Source organism: Manacus candei, unplaced genomic scaffold, assembly GCF_025592945.1.
Source record: "Manacus candei isolate 608988 ecotype Guabito, Panama unplaced genomic scaffold, ASM2559294v1 h1tg000048l, whole genome shotgun sequence".
Lineage (NCBI taxonomy): Eukaryota > Metazoa > Chordata > Aves > Passeriformes > Pipridae > Manacus > Manacus candei.
In genome coordinates, this window is record NW_026138096.1 from 102,459 (window position 1) to 119,431 (window position 16,973).

General features: G+C 40.0%; 1 protein-coding gene across 10 annotated transcripts in view; it reads left to right on the top strand.

The window, feature by feature from the left end:
- Nucleotides 1–16,973, top strand: part of LDB2 (LIM domain binding 2) — a 304,168-nt gene that overhangs the window by 80,019 nt on the left and 207,176 nt on the right. For 3 of the 10 annotated variants that reach the window (XM_051798466.1, XM_051798470.1, XM_051798472.1), the window contains exon 1: nucleotides 4,642–5,106. In XM_051798466.1, coding sequence (XP_051654426.1) covers nucleotides 4,975–5,106 — 132 coding nt within the window. In that variant the 5' untranslated portion in view covers nucleotides 4,642–4,974. Of the gene's footprint in view, nucleotides 1–4,639; nucleotides 5,107–16,973 lie in introns of those variants that run through there. The other 7 variants (XM_051798465.1, XM_051798467.1, XM_051798469.1 and 4 more) reach the window with 6 other exon arrangements.

Below are 16,973 nucleotides of genomic sequence, written 5' to 3' on the forward strand. Positions count from 1 at the left end.
TGTTTGCAAAAAGCCTGAAGCATTTAAAAGATGTGAACACTTCTTGCTGCACTATAAACTCTGAAACACAGTAGTTTTGGTGGGCCCCACTTATGAATTTTATAAATCCTTCTGATAAAAATAATCACATAATTTATTACTACAGAAAAGGACAATTATCACAACCAAAAAAAAAAAAAAGTAATCTACATGGAAAAAGCCTGGAAGTGTACATCGAGCTCAGTAAATACTTTAACAATGGATTGAACAGATTTATTTGGTTTCCTGTCCACAAATTATCTATGAAAGGACAGTGTTTTCCGGAATATGTTTTTTATTTCAATATATTAATATTTAATGCAAACAAATTACAGCTTCTAGATTTCTTATAAATTGCAAGCATCTGGTACACTCTATTCTATAGCTACAGAAATTAATGGAAGCAACCTGAAACCTGTCAAAATCTTGTGCTTGAGCTCTGCAATTGAGTATATATTACAGATGGTGGGGTATTGCTGGTGGCTCTTCATTGTGCACCCCAGCTTTTGATAAGCACATTTCATTTAGTCACTCATGAGTATTCACAGGAAAACAGTTTTGTTCTTTTATCTAAGGTCACTTCATCAAAAGCCTCCAATACTATCTGGCTTTTGTATAAACAAAGGACAGCTTGAAAAGGTAGTTTTGTTATTTAAAAAAAATTAAAAATCATGTTTACTTGAGTATTCTCCAGAAACCTAATTTCAAGTATCTCTACTTTTTAGCTCTTCATATGTGACGCATCTGTAACTATGATTAGTCTCTCCTTTTCTGCCTTTCAACAGCTACAAACCACCTTAAATGTATCCTTGTAAACCTGATTATTGACAGAGACTGAACAGTCAATGCATACTAGGGATAAATACAGAAATTACACATATTTACAGCTGTATCCCTTTTCTGCATTATTATTATTATTACTAAGTGGTTATTAAAAATAGTGCAGCCTTCAGAGCTGCTTTGATTGTCAGCTTGGCGAAGCAAAGACTGTGCCTTGGTTGCATGTGGTGCTTTTGGCAGTGCTGTGTTACAGGGCTGTCTGTGCTGCTCAGGGGCACGGAGTGGCAACGTGGGTGCCCTCGCAGCTCAAGCTGTACAGGACCCCATGAGCCAGGGGCTCCAGCATGGACAGATGAACAAACCACTTTGGTTCATCCCTTCTAGCTCCCTGTTTTTGTCCTGGAAGAAGTTTCTGCTGTTGGTTTTGGTCCTTCTATTGTAGTTTAACTCGGGGCATTACAAGTGTCACACAGGTGGGCACAGAGAAAAAGAACTGCACCCTTCTGCTCCAAGCCCATGCTTCCCACTGAGATGAAGGGAAGTTGTCCTCCAGAACTGGTGGAGAAAGTCCTCGACTTGTGTGTGATCTGTTTCTGCCCAGGAGAGGGCAATCTGGCACCCAGATAGTGGCCAGATCATCCCATCCCTTTGGGGTGCGAGGGCTTAGTGCCCGGCCAGAGAGACAGGAAACATAGCTCTGTCTCTGCTGGTGAGCTCTGATGGCACACTTCTGCCTAGCTCATTTTCCTTAGTTGGGAATCACGAGCTTGTGTCCCAGTCCTTCTCTGTTCTGATGTCTCCTTTCATGTCTTTGTGCAGCACTGAGGCAGGGTTGGGGTGAGTCAACGCAGTTTGCAGGTTTGGGGACTTAGTTAAGTGAGGAGGCATCACAATCCTTCCCTTCTGGCCTCTGAGTGCTGGGGTAAGGTTCACTGCTTTGAGGTGCAGCAGTATTTGCATGTGCACACACACATGTAAATGCAACTCTGCACATACTGTTTCCTCATCTCTTGGTAGCCACACATATGTGCAAGCACAGGAATAGACGCATTGTCAGATTTGGGAAGACTAGTCTCTTCTTTTTTCCTCCACCTCTTTTTTCCTCTGCTCACACTAAACTCATTTTCCAGATTAAGGAATTTATTGACTGTACTAAATCTTGGGCCAGATATTTGGGTTTGACACCTGAGCCGCTTTGGGCAGCAGCTTGATGACAGTGGTATGGTGGTTTGGAGCAGCCCAGGTAATGGGGCTGGCTACATGCCCCCTAACCCACACCCCCACAGCACACACAAAACTTTAAAGGTGGCAGATCCAAGTGGGGATCGAGCTGACACACTGTCAGGATCCCTGTAACTTTATGTTCCTTTGATTCTGCTTTCTGTTTTACTGTTCTGAGCATCACACCAGTCTAGATGACAACAGGCAACTGGAAGAGCTGCCAGAGCCTGTAATTAGCAGGCTCCTACCCTGGGACTTGGTTCTTGCTGGTGGGCTGTAGGTGCTGGATAATTTGCCAGTTATCAATGGGAATTATTAAAATAGCATTGCATATTTTTGCTTTGTGCTAGACCTGTACACAGAAGCTCTTATATGGGGGTTGAGGGGAGTATCTGCAGTTCTCAATCATGAAAGCAAATCCTACTGCTCATTCCTCCTCATTCACTTTCACTACTCCAAGTTTGTCCTTTTTTTTTTTTAATTTAAAGGAACTTCTTCCTTTCCCTCCACCAGCAGCCAAAATAAAAAATAATAATATAATGGCCATGTTTAACTTCTCGAAGCAGTGAATTTTAGCTTAATCTAAAAGTCCTTAAAACAGAAACACTTTTCAAGCTATGCAAAATTCTGCCATTTTAATTCAAAAAATGTGTCCCTTCTTGGGCAAATATGTTTTGTTTTGGATTTGCTTTGCAAAGAAAGTAAAATCCATAACTTGGTGGATTCTTGGTTGGGGTTTTTTGACATTTATTTAAGAAGATGGTACTTCGGTTATAAAACTTGTGTATGTTAATGCTGTAACTGTAATTTTTCTGGCCTTAGGCTTTAAGGTATCTGCTGGGATCTGTTATAGTACAAGGTACACACAGGGAAGTCTTCTCCTAGGTGCGTAGCCATGATACAGGCTTCTTATAGGGCCAGTGAACCCTGGTAGAGCACTGTCACAGTCACTGCAGAACTACTGAGCCAAACATTGCACGAGTTATTTATTAAACTCAGCACCTCCAGTAATGGTAACCGAGTGGCAGTGTAGTATTGCTACCTAGCTGGGGTGCACTTAAAGAGAGAAGTGAAATTCCCCATGTATTATCTGTTGTCTCTCTGTTTAGTGACAGAAGCTGTGGGAAGTCTGTAAAAGCAGCTCAATAGGTCACTTCTTATGGAAACTGTTATTCCATAAGAGCATACAGAAATAGTTTTGCTAAACAGCTACTGGTACAGTAAATTGTGATCCAGATCAGTGGTCAGTAGAATATAACCTGTGAACTTCTGTATTTTATTCTGAAAAGAGGGGTCAGATTTTCCAGACAGCCAAATGCCAGTGAAAACTGGGATTTTTCAAATATGTCTTACAACATTCCTGCATTCAGTCAGATTTGAATTACATTTTTGGCAGTGGGTAAAGTGGGTAAAGCCATATCATGATCAAATATTTTTTGAGATTATTAGAAAAATTTAGAAAAAGTAATGGCGCATGCCTTGATTTCCCCATCTGTGAAATGGGTGATCCTGCAGCGTTCACGCGGAGCACCCTGACTGAGAACCGTTGTGGCTGCAGCTGATTGTTATTCTCTTAATCATATTAGTTAACTAAATCTGTTCCTAGAGTGGTTCCATTTGCTTGAATGAATTTACATGAGAGATTAATTCAGCACTGTTTATTGTTGTTTTTACATTTATTCAGTACTGTAAATAATGCCTGATACTTTACAGCTGTGTATGAGGACACAGTCTGTGCTTCAAGGGCTTTTTCGTACAGGTAATTTGAAGGCTCCCCTCCTAAACCTTGCACTTTCTCATGGAGCAGATGAGACCCTTTTGTTTATTCTGTATTTTGAGGACTTTTCTTTCACGTGGTATCCACTCCCAGCACTTTCCTGCAAGTATGATTCAACAGATAAAGTTCATCCCTCACCTCCAAAGGGGGATCCACTCCCCTTGCCCTCCTCTCCTCCCTCGGGACCCCCCCTCCCCAGTGTTAGATATCCTTCGTTGGCAAAGCTCTCTAACCACTGCTGGATTTATGCCCAACAATGATCCTGAAAACAGGGGCCAGTCTCCCACCTAGCTGCCACCGCCTTTAAGCCGGACAGCCGCTTCTAAAATGACCCATTTGTGCACTCCTGACCCCCGCAGAAGGGGACTGCTGGCAGTTCTCCGGGGGTCCCGCTCTCCCACCCGCCCCTTTGTGCTTTCCCATTTTCCGGGAGGTTTCTGCGGCTGGCATCTAAGTGCTCTCCATTGTGTGAAGTGTGGCGTGCGGAGGTTATGTCTTTGTGCAGGCTCCCCGGCCATCCCGCCGTGCCCCCGAGGTGCGGCCCCCCCACCCCGCGGCCGCAGCCCCCGTATCGCGGCGCGGCCGCCCCGGGCGGGCAGAGCAGGCGCTGCGGGAGCCGTCGGGCGCGGGTGGAGCGCCGGCTGCCCGCGGCGGGATGGCCGTGGCCTGTGTTTATGTATTTTGTAGTAATCACATTTCTGACATTACCCGAGCGTGCTCCCGGCGCGGGGTGATTGGCTCAGGCAGCTTTTAAACCACCTATATGCTAAGGAGCCCGCTGCCGGCTACGGGGGAGGGCTACGGGGGCACGGCGAGCCCCAGCCCCGCACCTCTGCCCGCCGCGGGGGGAATGGTGTTTCTGAACTAGTCGGCGGCGCGGACAGGAAATGACCCCTCCAGAAACTGCTGCTTTAAAACCGAGCGGCGGTGCCTGAAGCTATCCAGCCTCCCTCTCCCTGTCTGGAGCCTGTGCGCTCCCGCTCCCGCTCCCCCCCCGCCCCCCCCGCCCGTCTCCGCCGGAGCGGGCTCCCACAGCAGTCCCCAGCCAGTGCGTGCAGCCTGGATGTGTGTGTGTGTGTGCGCGCCGCTACTTTGTACTGTGAAGAACACACAGCCCATGTGCTCTGTATGGATGTTGATGATACTCTGTGTAGCTTGAATCTCTGCAAGCAGGCAAGATGTCCAGCACACCACATGACCCTTTCTATTCTTCTCCTTTTGGCCCATTTTATAGGAGACACACACCATACATGGTGCAACCAGAGTACCGAATATATGAAATGAACAAGAGGCTGCAGTCGCGGACGGAGGTAAGTCCCCCAGCCTTGTTTTCCTGTGCATGGACCGTGGTAGGTTTCAGCCCGAATTCCAGCTGAAGCGTCCCACTAGACAGTGCAGTATATGCAGGCATGAACCCTAATTAATTTAGTAGTTTAATTGGGTAATCCCTCATTATGTTTCCACGCAGAGCAACTCTTTGAGGAGATACCAGCTTAGGCTGAAATCGTGAAATTACAGTACAGCACTTCAGGGTTGATTGTAACGGTGGTCTGAGGAAATTTCTTTGCCTTAGTGTGTTGTTTGCTCAGGATCTGTCCTGCTGGCATTTGCAGCTATAATATTGCGAGGTATTGCTTCAGATTTTGCACAAAATTATTTCTGAACTGTTGCAGGTTTAGGGGGAGAGACAAACATTTGTCTGGTTTTGTTTTGTAAACTCATTAAAATTAAAAATTAATGATAACTGAAAACAGGAGTAGAGTTTTAAAAACTTATTCCTAGGGTGCTCTTAAAGAACACATGTTCGGGACGACCGGCAAGAGAAATTTGTGTTTACATTTAGAATGCTGTTTCTTTTAGCAAGAGAGATGGTCGGTTCTCTACTTTATCACATAGCTGTCAAAAGTATCCAATAATGTAAACTATATTCACTGTTGGTTATGCTTTCTATAATGTGCTAGTGGTTTATACACCCAGGCTTCAAAATCCAGATCAGCCACCACAAAGAATATACTGAATGGGAGGGGGAAATACTTTTGTCACTTAAAGAAAAAAAATAGTGGAGGCTGTGTCTTGTTATTTACATGGTTAAATAAAGCACACTTTTAAATTCTGCTGAAGTAAAAAGTGTGTGCCTGAATCAGGCTGGATTTCTGTCCATGTGTCTGTGTTTGTGCAGCAAACATTCTTTCTGCTGCAATTTTTCATAGTAGTGTATTAGTAGTGCCCTGAAAAGACTTTTAAAAAGTATTAATCTGTTATAGTGAACGGCTTTATATAACGGCAAGTATCTGCCAGATTCGTGCCATGAAGCATGGTAAAGGATTTCGTGTTGATCTATTTGTTGTATTGTGATTCTTTAAGATAACACGAGGTTACAATAAAATAAAACACACATGCCTGAATTGTCAGCTTAGCCATGAAGAATCTGTGACGTTTAATGTATATGATACAGCTAACGAGATGTGACCTGCTTTCTGATTGGGTACCACCACGGGGTAACTGCTTTTCCAGCAGTTACCACTGCCAGACTTAAAACATTGCTGGGGAGTAATTGGTAATACACTTCGTGCTGGCTAAAAACTCCTAGCGGCTCCTTGCTCCCAAAATCACGGCAGCTGTTTGTCAATTTTGCCCCAAGTTGTTGGTTGCGGGGGGTCACTGCCATTTAAATAGAAAGAGGGGGTTTGTGGGGGTTTGTTTATACTGTTCATTTGTCACTGTGTTGCAATTCTGTTCCTTACATTCTTGTACATATTCATGTAATAATTTCTAGACTTTTTCAAGGGAAAACAGCAAATATGTATCATTGAGTGATTTCTTTGGGGTTTTATATACAAGCTGCTCTAAAAGCTGTCAGTGCTAATTTAGCCTTTTTACATATTATTTTAGTGGTACTTTTAATAATTGACCAGTCTCTGATTGCAGCTCTTTTACAAATATTACACTAGAAAAAGTTTTTGAGGGACTTGTGAAACAACTTCCCCCTCCTTCGTTGCTGAGGTGTGCTGAGTTAGACTTCAGGGCATTTAATTGCAGTTTTTGCTACACATGTTCACACGGACCGTTGTGGGCAAAAAGCAGAAACTTACTCTTCCTTGCTAGGACTGCCATAAGTTTCAGCAGCATTTTACTTTGACAGACGATGTTAAGCCAATGAAGGCCTTATGCTCCAGCATTTCTTTTAGTTGCTCAGAGTAAAAATTTTTTTGCTGTGTGATTGTTCAGTGTTTACATTCCGGTTCTCTTTTTTTTTTTTTTTAATTTCTGAGCTCTGTGCTGTAAGCATTGTTATTCATTGAAATGTGTTTTCTAGCTAACTTCAGTTCATCTCATTCATCCTCCAATTAAAACGTCTCCTTAATAAAAAAAAAATTATTGAACTAGTTTCCTGGGACACTTAGAGTGACTAGGTGTGGACAGTCTGTAAGGACTCATGCTGGCTTCTAGGACAGGTCTGGAGTGGAAGTTTCATGTTAATTTTATGCAGTTCCAGTCATTTTTGGGATTGGTAACTGAAGGCTTCTGGAGCATGTATAACCAGCTCTAAATTTTTTGAATCCAGAGCCCTGTATGTCATGGAAGGAATGTGCTTATGCTGTGGGTGATACAGGCTCACTGCGTGAACGTTTCTCTTCAGGAAGTCTTTGGAATAATGTAGGCACTGGTCTCTGAAGGAGGCTGCTTGTGCTCTGTGAGCCCCAGGGGGTAGGTGAGCACAGGCAAAGCAGCTTAAGGGGAACGGAATAACAAAGAAACTCTCCAAAAGACGGGGGGTAGCAAGTGGGCAGATTCCACGTGGACCCAACTTGTGCAGAGAGCCAGTGCCAAGTGGAGATGCATTAAAAAATGGGGAACTACAGCTGTTATCCCAAATATATCTGTGGAAGGCCTTTGGGATTTTCCTGGTTTCCTACAAAATAAAAACGTTCTTAATAATCCTTTAGAGTCAGATTCTCTACTGTCCCTTGCAGTGCTGGAAGTTCCAAGGCAGAGCAAAACATACATAATTTAATAATGTTGTACAGAGGATGGATGGAGAGGCTGTGGAAGGAATATCTGTATGTCATGTCTATCTGTTTTCTCCCCTCCATCTGCTAGCCTTTGTAGTGAATTCCTGTAGCAACTCTCCTGTGCTTGCAGGTAGGTGAGAAATGATTCCAAAAAAGCCATGGGCTCATAGAGGCACCACTGGGGAACACACCAGTAAATACCATTTCTTCTCCTGCTCTCCCAGCAGCAGGGTCGACTGTATGTTGGGTGTTGTAGAAGTGTCCTCAAAACAACTCTATGCTTGGGGACCCTTCCTGAGAAATCCACTGCTTCCACTCTGGTTTCTTTCAGCATTGGGTGGAAGGGAATAACAGTCAGTGTGAAGGATGTGCTCAGTGTATTAAACAGACGAAGTACAGTGTGATAAAGAAAGGTCATTTAGATGCAGCATAACTATCTTTGTTGTTCTTGTTTTCTTTAGGAAGAAATGGAAGTCATGAAAGTAAAGAATTAGCAGCTTTAGCCTGTGCTAGATGTGCAAACTTTTGCTCTCCAAACTCCTTATAACTTTATGAGCTCCTCAGGCAGAACCTACAACTGCCTTTTTAAATTCAGGGTCAGTCTTAGGCAAAGAATTCCAATCACACCCAGGCAGGGGGTGGTTTTATGATGTAAGTACTGGCAAAACTCCACCATCTAGCTAATTCTTATGTGATCTAAAGTAAATTAGGGAGTCCGAGTTACTAAATAGTGTACAGGAACACCTTACCTTCCTTAAAAGTTGTTCAAAGAAATCTAATGTGGTAATACTTTTTTCTAAATCAATACATGCTTTCTTAATAATACTTTGTGAGCATCTAGTGCCATTTTGTAATGCATCAACCTTCCTGATTTAAAGAAAAAAAAGAATATTTAAATGCTTAATAATCTCTGGCAGATATAAAGATAAATCTTGCTTACGTCTCTCATAGTTGATTAACTTTCTGGTTAACCAAAATGCAGCTGTTTCCTTGCTCTGTGTGTGGTTTTAAGGATTTCATCACCATTCACTCAAACTCAGTTTATCTTAATATTTTTATATCTGTGTTGGTTTACCATTTCAAGAAAGCAATCCTGTTGTGGCATAATCAGCAGTTTCTGAAGTTCTAGGTAGCAATACACAACATAGGTAAATTAGCGTAAATGTTTTCTCTGTTTTTCATAAAACTTGATGTTTAAAAAGGCATCTCTTTTCCTCTTTGATGTTGTAAATCCTTTTCTGTTCGAATTTTTAATCATTTGAAAATGCTCACACTTAAAAGAAAACAAAAGGTGATTATATCTTGTATATAATTATTCAGTAACATTACAGTGTGCCATGGAGAGATCACTTAGAGCCGCTGACAGTTTAAAGTTTGAGGCGTTGCTTTATTTTCAGTAATCAAAGAAATGTATCAAGCCTTTCACTTGTTTATTTAGTCCCCTGTATTGTTAGAACTTTTGTGCATCACAATATATTAAATTCACCTGTATCTTCCTCTGTAACTACAAGAGATTATGCTTTACATCACCACTATATGCAAAACACAGTTTTCCCTCTGGCTAATAGAAAAATGTTTTAAGGGTGACTGGAGAGCTTGATTAGTAGCATATTTGTTTTAAAGACAACCAGCTTAATCAAATGATATTAAACTCCTATGAAACTATATAGTGAATTTGACAAAGTAGAGATTTCTTAATGGAAGAAAATGTAAAGAAAATGAAAAGGAAAATAAAGGAGGATGTTATGGTTATTTAAAAGCTACTAAATGAACTGGAAGCTTACATAGACATTCATATGCAACCAAATATTTAAAGCAAATCAAAGCAAAACAAATTTTCTACTTTGATGAAATTCACTTATTTTACTTCTTCACATTGCTATCTGATGAAATAATCTTTTTCTTCCTGATACATTTTTAATAGATTAGTCATAAAAATCTATGTTATGACATCACATTTGTTCACATAGCAACTTAGTATGGCAAACAGATCTCTCATATTGTGTACATAAGTCTGAGTTTGTCCAATGAGTTTGTTTTGTTGAGGGGAAAACACATAAACTTCTGTCTCAAAGTATTTTTGAGGAAATACTCTTTCACCCACAAATATACTAATACTTAGCAATTCTAGGAACATGAGTAAAGTATTTTGAGAGTACTTATGAACCATGCTTTGCTGAAACTAATAGGTCAGTTTAAAGAAAAACCCCTTGAATGCCTTTAGGCATACACTGATTTCAGAATGGATTCAAGGCTCTTTTTACTGATTGTTTTTTATTTGATATACTTTTTTCATCCCTTAAAAAATTTCAGTTGCAGCTGTTTTCAATTAAAATTGTTACAAACTAACAATTCTTATGAGGCCGGGGAGAAAAAAAAAAGACTCTACTTCCTTTACATGCTGATCCTTAGTTTACAATCAGGGATGTCTTGCTGCTTTTGCTTCCCCCTCCCCCGCCGAACTTATAATATAGAAGGGAAACTGCACACATAAGGATCAGGGAGCTATTGGGGGTAGGGACTGGTGAGGACGGAGAAAGAATCAGTGCAAAAGTGTAAGAATGGGTCTTGTCTGCATTCACTCTGATACTTACTAGATGATTTTCTATAAAGAAACCTTTTCAATCCTTCTGTTTCTCTTTTTCATTCTTTACTCTTTAAACCATTAATCCACTTAAAAAAAACCTTAAACCTAGTCTTTTCCTGATGTAAACAAGATTCACTATGCAGATCCAGTGTCAAAAATAGAAGCTGTTGGTTAGTGAGAAGGAACAAAACAGAGATCATAACAAGGACCCAGTCCTGGGCTCTTATTTAAGCTGGAGTTTTGCCTGCAGTAGGATTGCAAGGTCAGATAAAAGGGAAAATAATTTGATTTTGATATATACTCTTTCTTTGTTTAAAAAGAAAGGGTACGGGTAGATTGCTAAACTCCTTGCAATATTTTTTAGCTGGACTCCTTAATTCAAATGGTATTTTTTTGTATCTCTTTGCCAGAAGTTGCATATCTACTGTAAACAGACGTTCCAATCATGCTGGTACTTTGTTCGGTTGTTTCCTCCCCAAGAAGAGCCTTCTTTCCTGCACTGTACTGTGTAAACAGGCCAGGGTAGATCCTCAGTTTTGCTGGGTGCTCCTTTCCAAAAGTTGTTTCTGGGCTACTTGATACCTCAGAGGGGTGATCCTGGCAGGAACAAGGTTGCCCCAAAGTGACTGATGATTGGTCTCCGAAAAAAGGCTGTGGTAGGGCAGCGTCAGGTCTTAATGGTCTTATTTGTTAGACAGAAATAGAAATGAAAGAAATATCCCCTAACCCCTGGCTGAAATATTCTCCCTAGGCTTGTGCCTTTCCTTTCACCGTGTGTTGTTTCTGTGTTTGGTTACTGTGAAAATTTCAGAGGGAAATAATTTTATGGTCAGAATACTGTTTCCATTTCTTTCACATTGTGGTGGACAGTCATGCCCTACTAAACTAAAGCCTGTAAGTTACTGATCTAAGCTCAGTAGTCCACTTGGTACTCCTGAGGTAACAGAGGATCAACTAGAACCACCTGCAGATCTTAAACCTCAGTATGGGAACAGTTGACGCTTCTGGAAACAACTCTGGCACTTTCATACCTTAAGAGGTAAATGAAAAAACCAACTGCTCTGGAAAAATGAGACCTTTGCAGAACTAAACATGAAGTAGGGCTTGGTGTGTTTCTAAGCCCATCACCTCTTCAGGATTCAAGAGTGTTGGTATGTAGAGTCTTTGCAAAGGCCATAAATTTTACAAGAATAGGTTGTTCTCTGCATGAGACTTAGGTTGCCTTGGTACTGCATTGTTGTTTCTACACTGTGGTCAAAAAGGCATACCATGTGAAAACTCCTGGCCAAGGAGTGTTCCCATCCTCATCATACAGACTTGAATCATAGACTCATAGATTGTTTTGGGTTGAAGCATGAGACTTGCGTGTAGCAGTGTACTTCTTTATGAATAACTCTGATAAATACAGTCAAAATATAAGTATCAAAGTAGAACTTTTCCCTCAGGTCTTTCTGTTGTCAATATTCACATTCAGATACTTGGCCAGAGGAGAGCTGCAAACTCCAAACTGTTGCAGTAAAGCCATAATTTTATGTAGATTTCTAAATGTACTTGAAATCTAGTGTCTGGTCACCTGCATACTAAATAGTTAGATCTTTTCATTCTTTGGAGCAACTAATAACTTGGAACATTGCTGTAGTATCTGTCACACATGATCTGCAATACCTGTTGATATTTCTCTTCCCTGATTCTAAGTTTGCCAAGCCCGGTTAGCTGAGCAGAAACATTGTTTGTACCTGGGTTTAAAAAGGGAAGGGAGAAATCTAACCTCTGGGTATAATTTTAACATCAGATTAGTCACATAGAGCAGATTCAGTATCTGTGCAGATCCCATCCAGTTACTGCAGTTCCATTTACTGCAACTGCTAGCTGCAGACTGGAGCATCCAAAAGAATTGCACAGTCTAGTTGGATGACCTTATCTGTTGCATTCAGAGGGCAAAGGAAACATTATGTGTATATAAAAGTGATCACATTTGGAAACCTCTGTTAAGGCAGATTCAAGAATAGACTGAATCATAGATCCGCTCTGCTTATTCTTCAAAAATACCTGGGAAAGAAACAACCGTCCCTGTTTGAGTATTAGGTGCAGTCTCACATCATGTGTGCAGTGGACTATTTTTACTTTTCTTCTGGACTTTCAAACATTTGTTTTTTCACATGTTTTATTATGTTATTTTCTAAAGTAGTAAATTTAGAAAATTATGACTTACAGCACATTGTGCATTTGAAGTATTTAATGTATCTTATTGTGATTTTTGTTCCAGTTGTGTAGTTTTTCCTCAGCCATTAGCTGGAGATTTTATCACACAAAGAGCTGCCATCTGTACTAGAGTAGGTTACAAAGAGATTTCTGAGATATTAACAACCACATTATTCAAAAGGAAATATTCTAAATCTTTAAATACAGTAGTTACATGGAGAGACAAAAATGCTCAGAAAACAGGAAAGTAAATAGAGCGAAACTGTTGAATCTTATTCCTGTTTAAACAGAAGCACCTTCAGCATACTTCATCCCTTAGGAAAGCAGTCAGCAGCACCAACATTCCTAACTGTTGTCTATGAACTAGACATACTCCAAGCTGTGATGTGCAAGGCAGGCATGACATGTGCTTTGCTTCTAGGTTTGCAACTGGGATAGTATTTTACAGCTGGAAAAAGTGAATATGAAGCGCCTTGCACCTAGAATGCTATGTCTTTTTCATGCAGTTTACAAAAGTGTCATGATGGATCATTTGGCAGTGGAGAAAGTCCTGCAACTGTCTGTTTTACTCTGTCCCCCATATCCTGATAGTAACTTGCCGTTTCAGATCAGTGTCACCATCTTCCATAATTCTTGTACCCATTTTAAATACCAAAAATGTTTTCATGTCACTCTATTTCACATCACAATAATGTGAAAGGAAAAGAACTGCTATAAAATAGTTCCTTTAGAGCAAATGAAAATAATTTTTGTTGTTCAGCATCTTGCAAGAGGGACCTTCCTTCCTTTTCTTACCTGGCTAGCATTTCTCCAGCTTTCTTCTTCACCATACCAAGATGTTAAAAACATTGACAGATTACAGATTTTAGATGTGTGTTTGCAACCATACCTTTTACTGTAGTGGATGAAAGCAATACCATAGCTTTGTCACTTCTACCTTGACTTAATCACTGGAGTATCAGTTAACCCTTAGGGTAATTAGGTAATAATGTTGTTGATGTGATTTGAAGTATCATTTTAAGCAATTAGAAGTTCAGATATAATGTGATGAAATTATGCATTATATAGTGCATCTATCCATTTTACACAGGAAAAATTACCATATGTTTTGTGGGAAGCTTGGTGTTTTGCACCGACTGGTGTTCTGCTTGCATTTATGAACAGTGTGCCTGTAAACTGTGGCAATAACTCTTTGAAGGCCACACCTATGCACGCTCCTGATTATGCTAAAAAGCATAGGCCCATTTTAATGAATCTGTTGGCATGAATAATGGGACATGAAAAGCCAACACACTGGATAAACATTCATTACCTGAGTGCAACAAATACTACATGCAAAATTTCTGTGACACTTCACTTGAGTTTAACAGTGAATTTGCTGTGGCTATGTTTATGGGTTTTATGCGTTTCTGTGAATGTTTGATCAATGGAGTTTTATTCTTACATTGCAGAATGCAAATTTCAATGTGCTAAGCATTCTTGAAAGAATTTACTTATTTTATATGGGCTAAGCTGAGAGACTGTGTTTCCTGTTTTGTGCTTCCAAAATCTCCCAGATAGAACCATGATACTTAGAAATTAAATACACTAGAGAAGAATCTCTGATTGCTTTGCGGTGAGGACTGACTGGTGTATGAATGTAAAGCAAATTAATAACAATGACTGGTTGCAATGGGAAAATTACAAGTCAGTAAATATGATTCACGTGCATAATTTTTTCATGGGATGGAACGCTGCTTAGCATGCAGTTATATTAGAAAAATGGTAAAAATTTTCTAAGCTTCCTGGCATTTTAAGCTCTAGCTCCATCTGTGCTCATCCAGTCAAGGATGCAAAACAATAATGCACAATATATGACCAATTACAGCGTGTAGTCTTATCAGAATATTGCATGCTTACATCATACTGCTTGTTATGAAAGACAAGCAAAAATATGTCTTAAATTTGAATAATTAATGCATTCGGATAAATTGTTATTAATTCCTAGCAACTCTGGGCAGAACACAGTGGAATTCATAAAATTTATTATTTGGTGTGAATTATTAGCTCAACTCCTTTCAGTACCTCTCAACACTGGCAGGGTTAATAAAGCAAAGAAAAAAGATTGGTCAAGGTGCCAGTGCACCAAGTACCTCTCTTCCTTGACAGTGCTGTGAGATTGTTTAACACCCACATCAAGAACATCCTGAAGCAACCAAGTTACACCTTGACTGATTGTTGCACCCAAAGGGTTGCACTTCTAAATACGCAGTGTAGCACAGACAGAGCGGTGTTTAGCACTGGTATGTAACCTGAAGCCACAACCTGCGTGTCTAGACTGACAAGAATCCTACCAGTTGAGCCACTGTGACACCTTGTGGCTTATGAAGCAACACAAGCATCTTTTAGAAAACTAACAGGTAAAAGCCAGAGGTTAATGGGTATTGACAAATGTCCCTTCATACAATTATCAACAGAAATTTCTTTGGTGGGTTACTTTACTCTGTTTTCAAGCTACAGTTAAATTAAGCGCTAATGGGTAATTTCTGTTTGGGTTCTTTATAGTATGTATTTTACTGCAAAGTGTAATAAGTTGGGACATCATTTTGGTCAGTCTGACCTGTTGCTATTATCTGCAGTGCTTGGGTGTTTGCTCATCGTTCAGATTAGCAAACTGAAACACTGGTTTTGGCTGCAGTACAGAGCAAATATTTTATTTGTTTGCAACCATTAATTTGGCTAATCAAAAAAGTGCCTGAAGGGTACAATGTACTTTTTGGTGCTATGTCTAAATGGTAGCTGTACAGTAACTTTAACTAAGATATAGTTAGCATTGGGCATGCAACTCAGTACATCCCTGAATCTGGGGTTAAATAGATCAGTGTTTGAGCTGTGGATTATTCATTAATTACAATAAAGCTGTATTTTGCTGGGAGTTACTGGTAAACTTAAAATTAGACAAATAATGCATGGAGCTGAGAAGAAACACTGGATCTATATATGCTCAGAACCTCACATTACCAGACACTAGTCTCTTGATTATCACTTGTTATGTCTTCAAACAAGCATTTCCATGTTTTCTTCCATGATGATCCTGAACATTTGAGAGGAGTTGCTTGTAAACTCACGTGTTGTGTTCCCTAACATTTTCTTTGACTCTGATGCTTTCAAAAACTTAGGAACAATTGGGCTGAAAGAGTTGTCTTCTGTTGCTAAATACCAACTTATTGCTGAATACACTGCCTTACGATATAAGGGATCTGCATCCCTCTATTCTGTGTACTTAGGGTCTGTGTCCCTTATATCCAGGTGTGGCCATAATGCTGTCACTTAAACATAATACATAGACATACATGCCCAAACCTGCATTTAATTCGGTGGTGTGGGAAGCAGTAGCAGCACAGGGCTCAGGTCATGCAATCTGCCTTATTTCACACACAGGTATTTTGATCCTTTGCTGAGCTTTATGCTCTTAAAGTTAGGTGGTTACTGGTGGTCATACACTACCCTGTCTTCAGGATGTGCACCTTTATATTTATTATAAGGTTTTTAGGGCTGGGACCGCCTTCTCTCTTCTTGTACAGTGGAGTTCTGGTCTGTATCTGTAGCACTTTGTGATTACTGTGCTATGTATTGTAATTAAATAAAGGCTAAAAGTAGATAGTAGTATTTAAAATACTTTCAAAACCAAATCTAAATACACCGCTGTCATTTTGATTTCATAAATCAAAATGTTTTAATTGATATTACATGTATTTATGCACTACAAAGAATTATCTGACTAGAAAATACCATAATACTCTAAGTTCCTGGAAGATGACTGTTTAATGTTATTAACACATTTCGTTACTTCTCAAGTAATTCAGCACACCCGTGCAAACCTACTGACTTTGCCAAGCAAGTACAAATATATTTTAGGGAAGTGTTCTGCTGGTTGATTTGTACATCTGATATTGTTATTAAATCTATTGCTTTTTTAGTGTGATTCTTCAATAATTTCATGTCAATCAAAGAAGCTCATTCCAAGTCTGTTTTTTCTTAATAGTGGAAAAAACATCTTATCTTTCCACAGGAAAAGCATATTCTTTCTGATGGGAACTGGTGCTGTGGAATATGTATCTTATTTCATGACAGTTTGGGAAGGGAATATTGTAAAGTGTGGTGATAAATAAATTCTTGTAATAAGTACAGATGAACCAGAGAGGTTGTTCTAGGGAAGAAAGGCAACACTTATTTTTTTCTTTTATTGTTTGCACTCTACTGATTTAATTAGCCAGTGAGAACAGACCCACTTTGAATATTAAAAAGACAAAATCAACTTCCCCCTCCCCCGTCCCCACATCTGTTGCCTTTTGGAGACTACTTACAGTACCAAAACTACCCAGAGTCTAAGTGA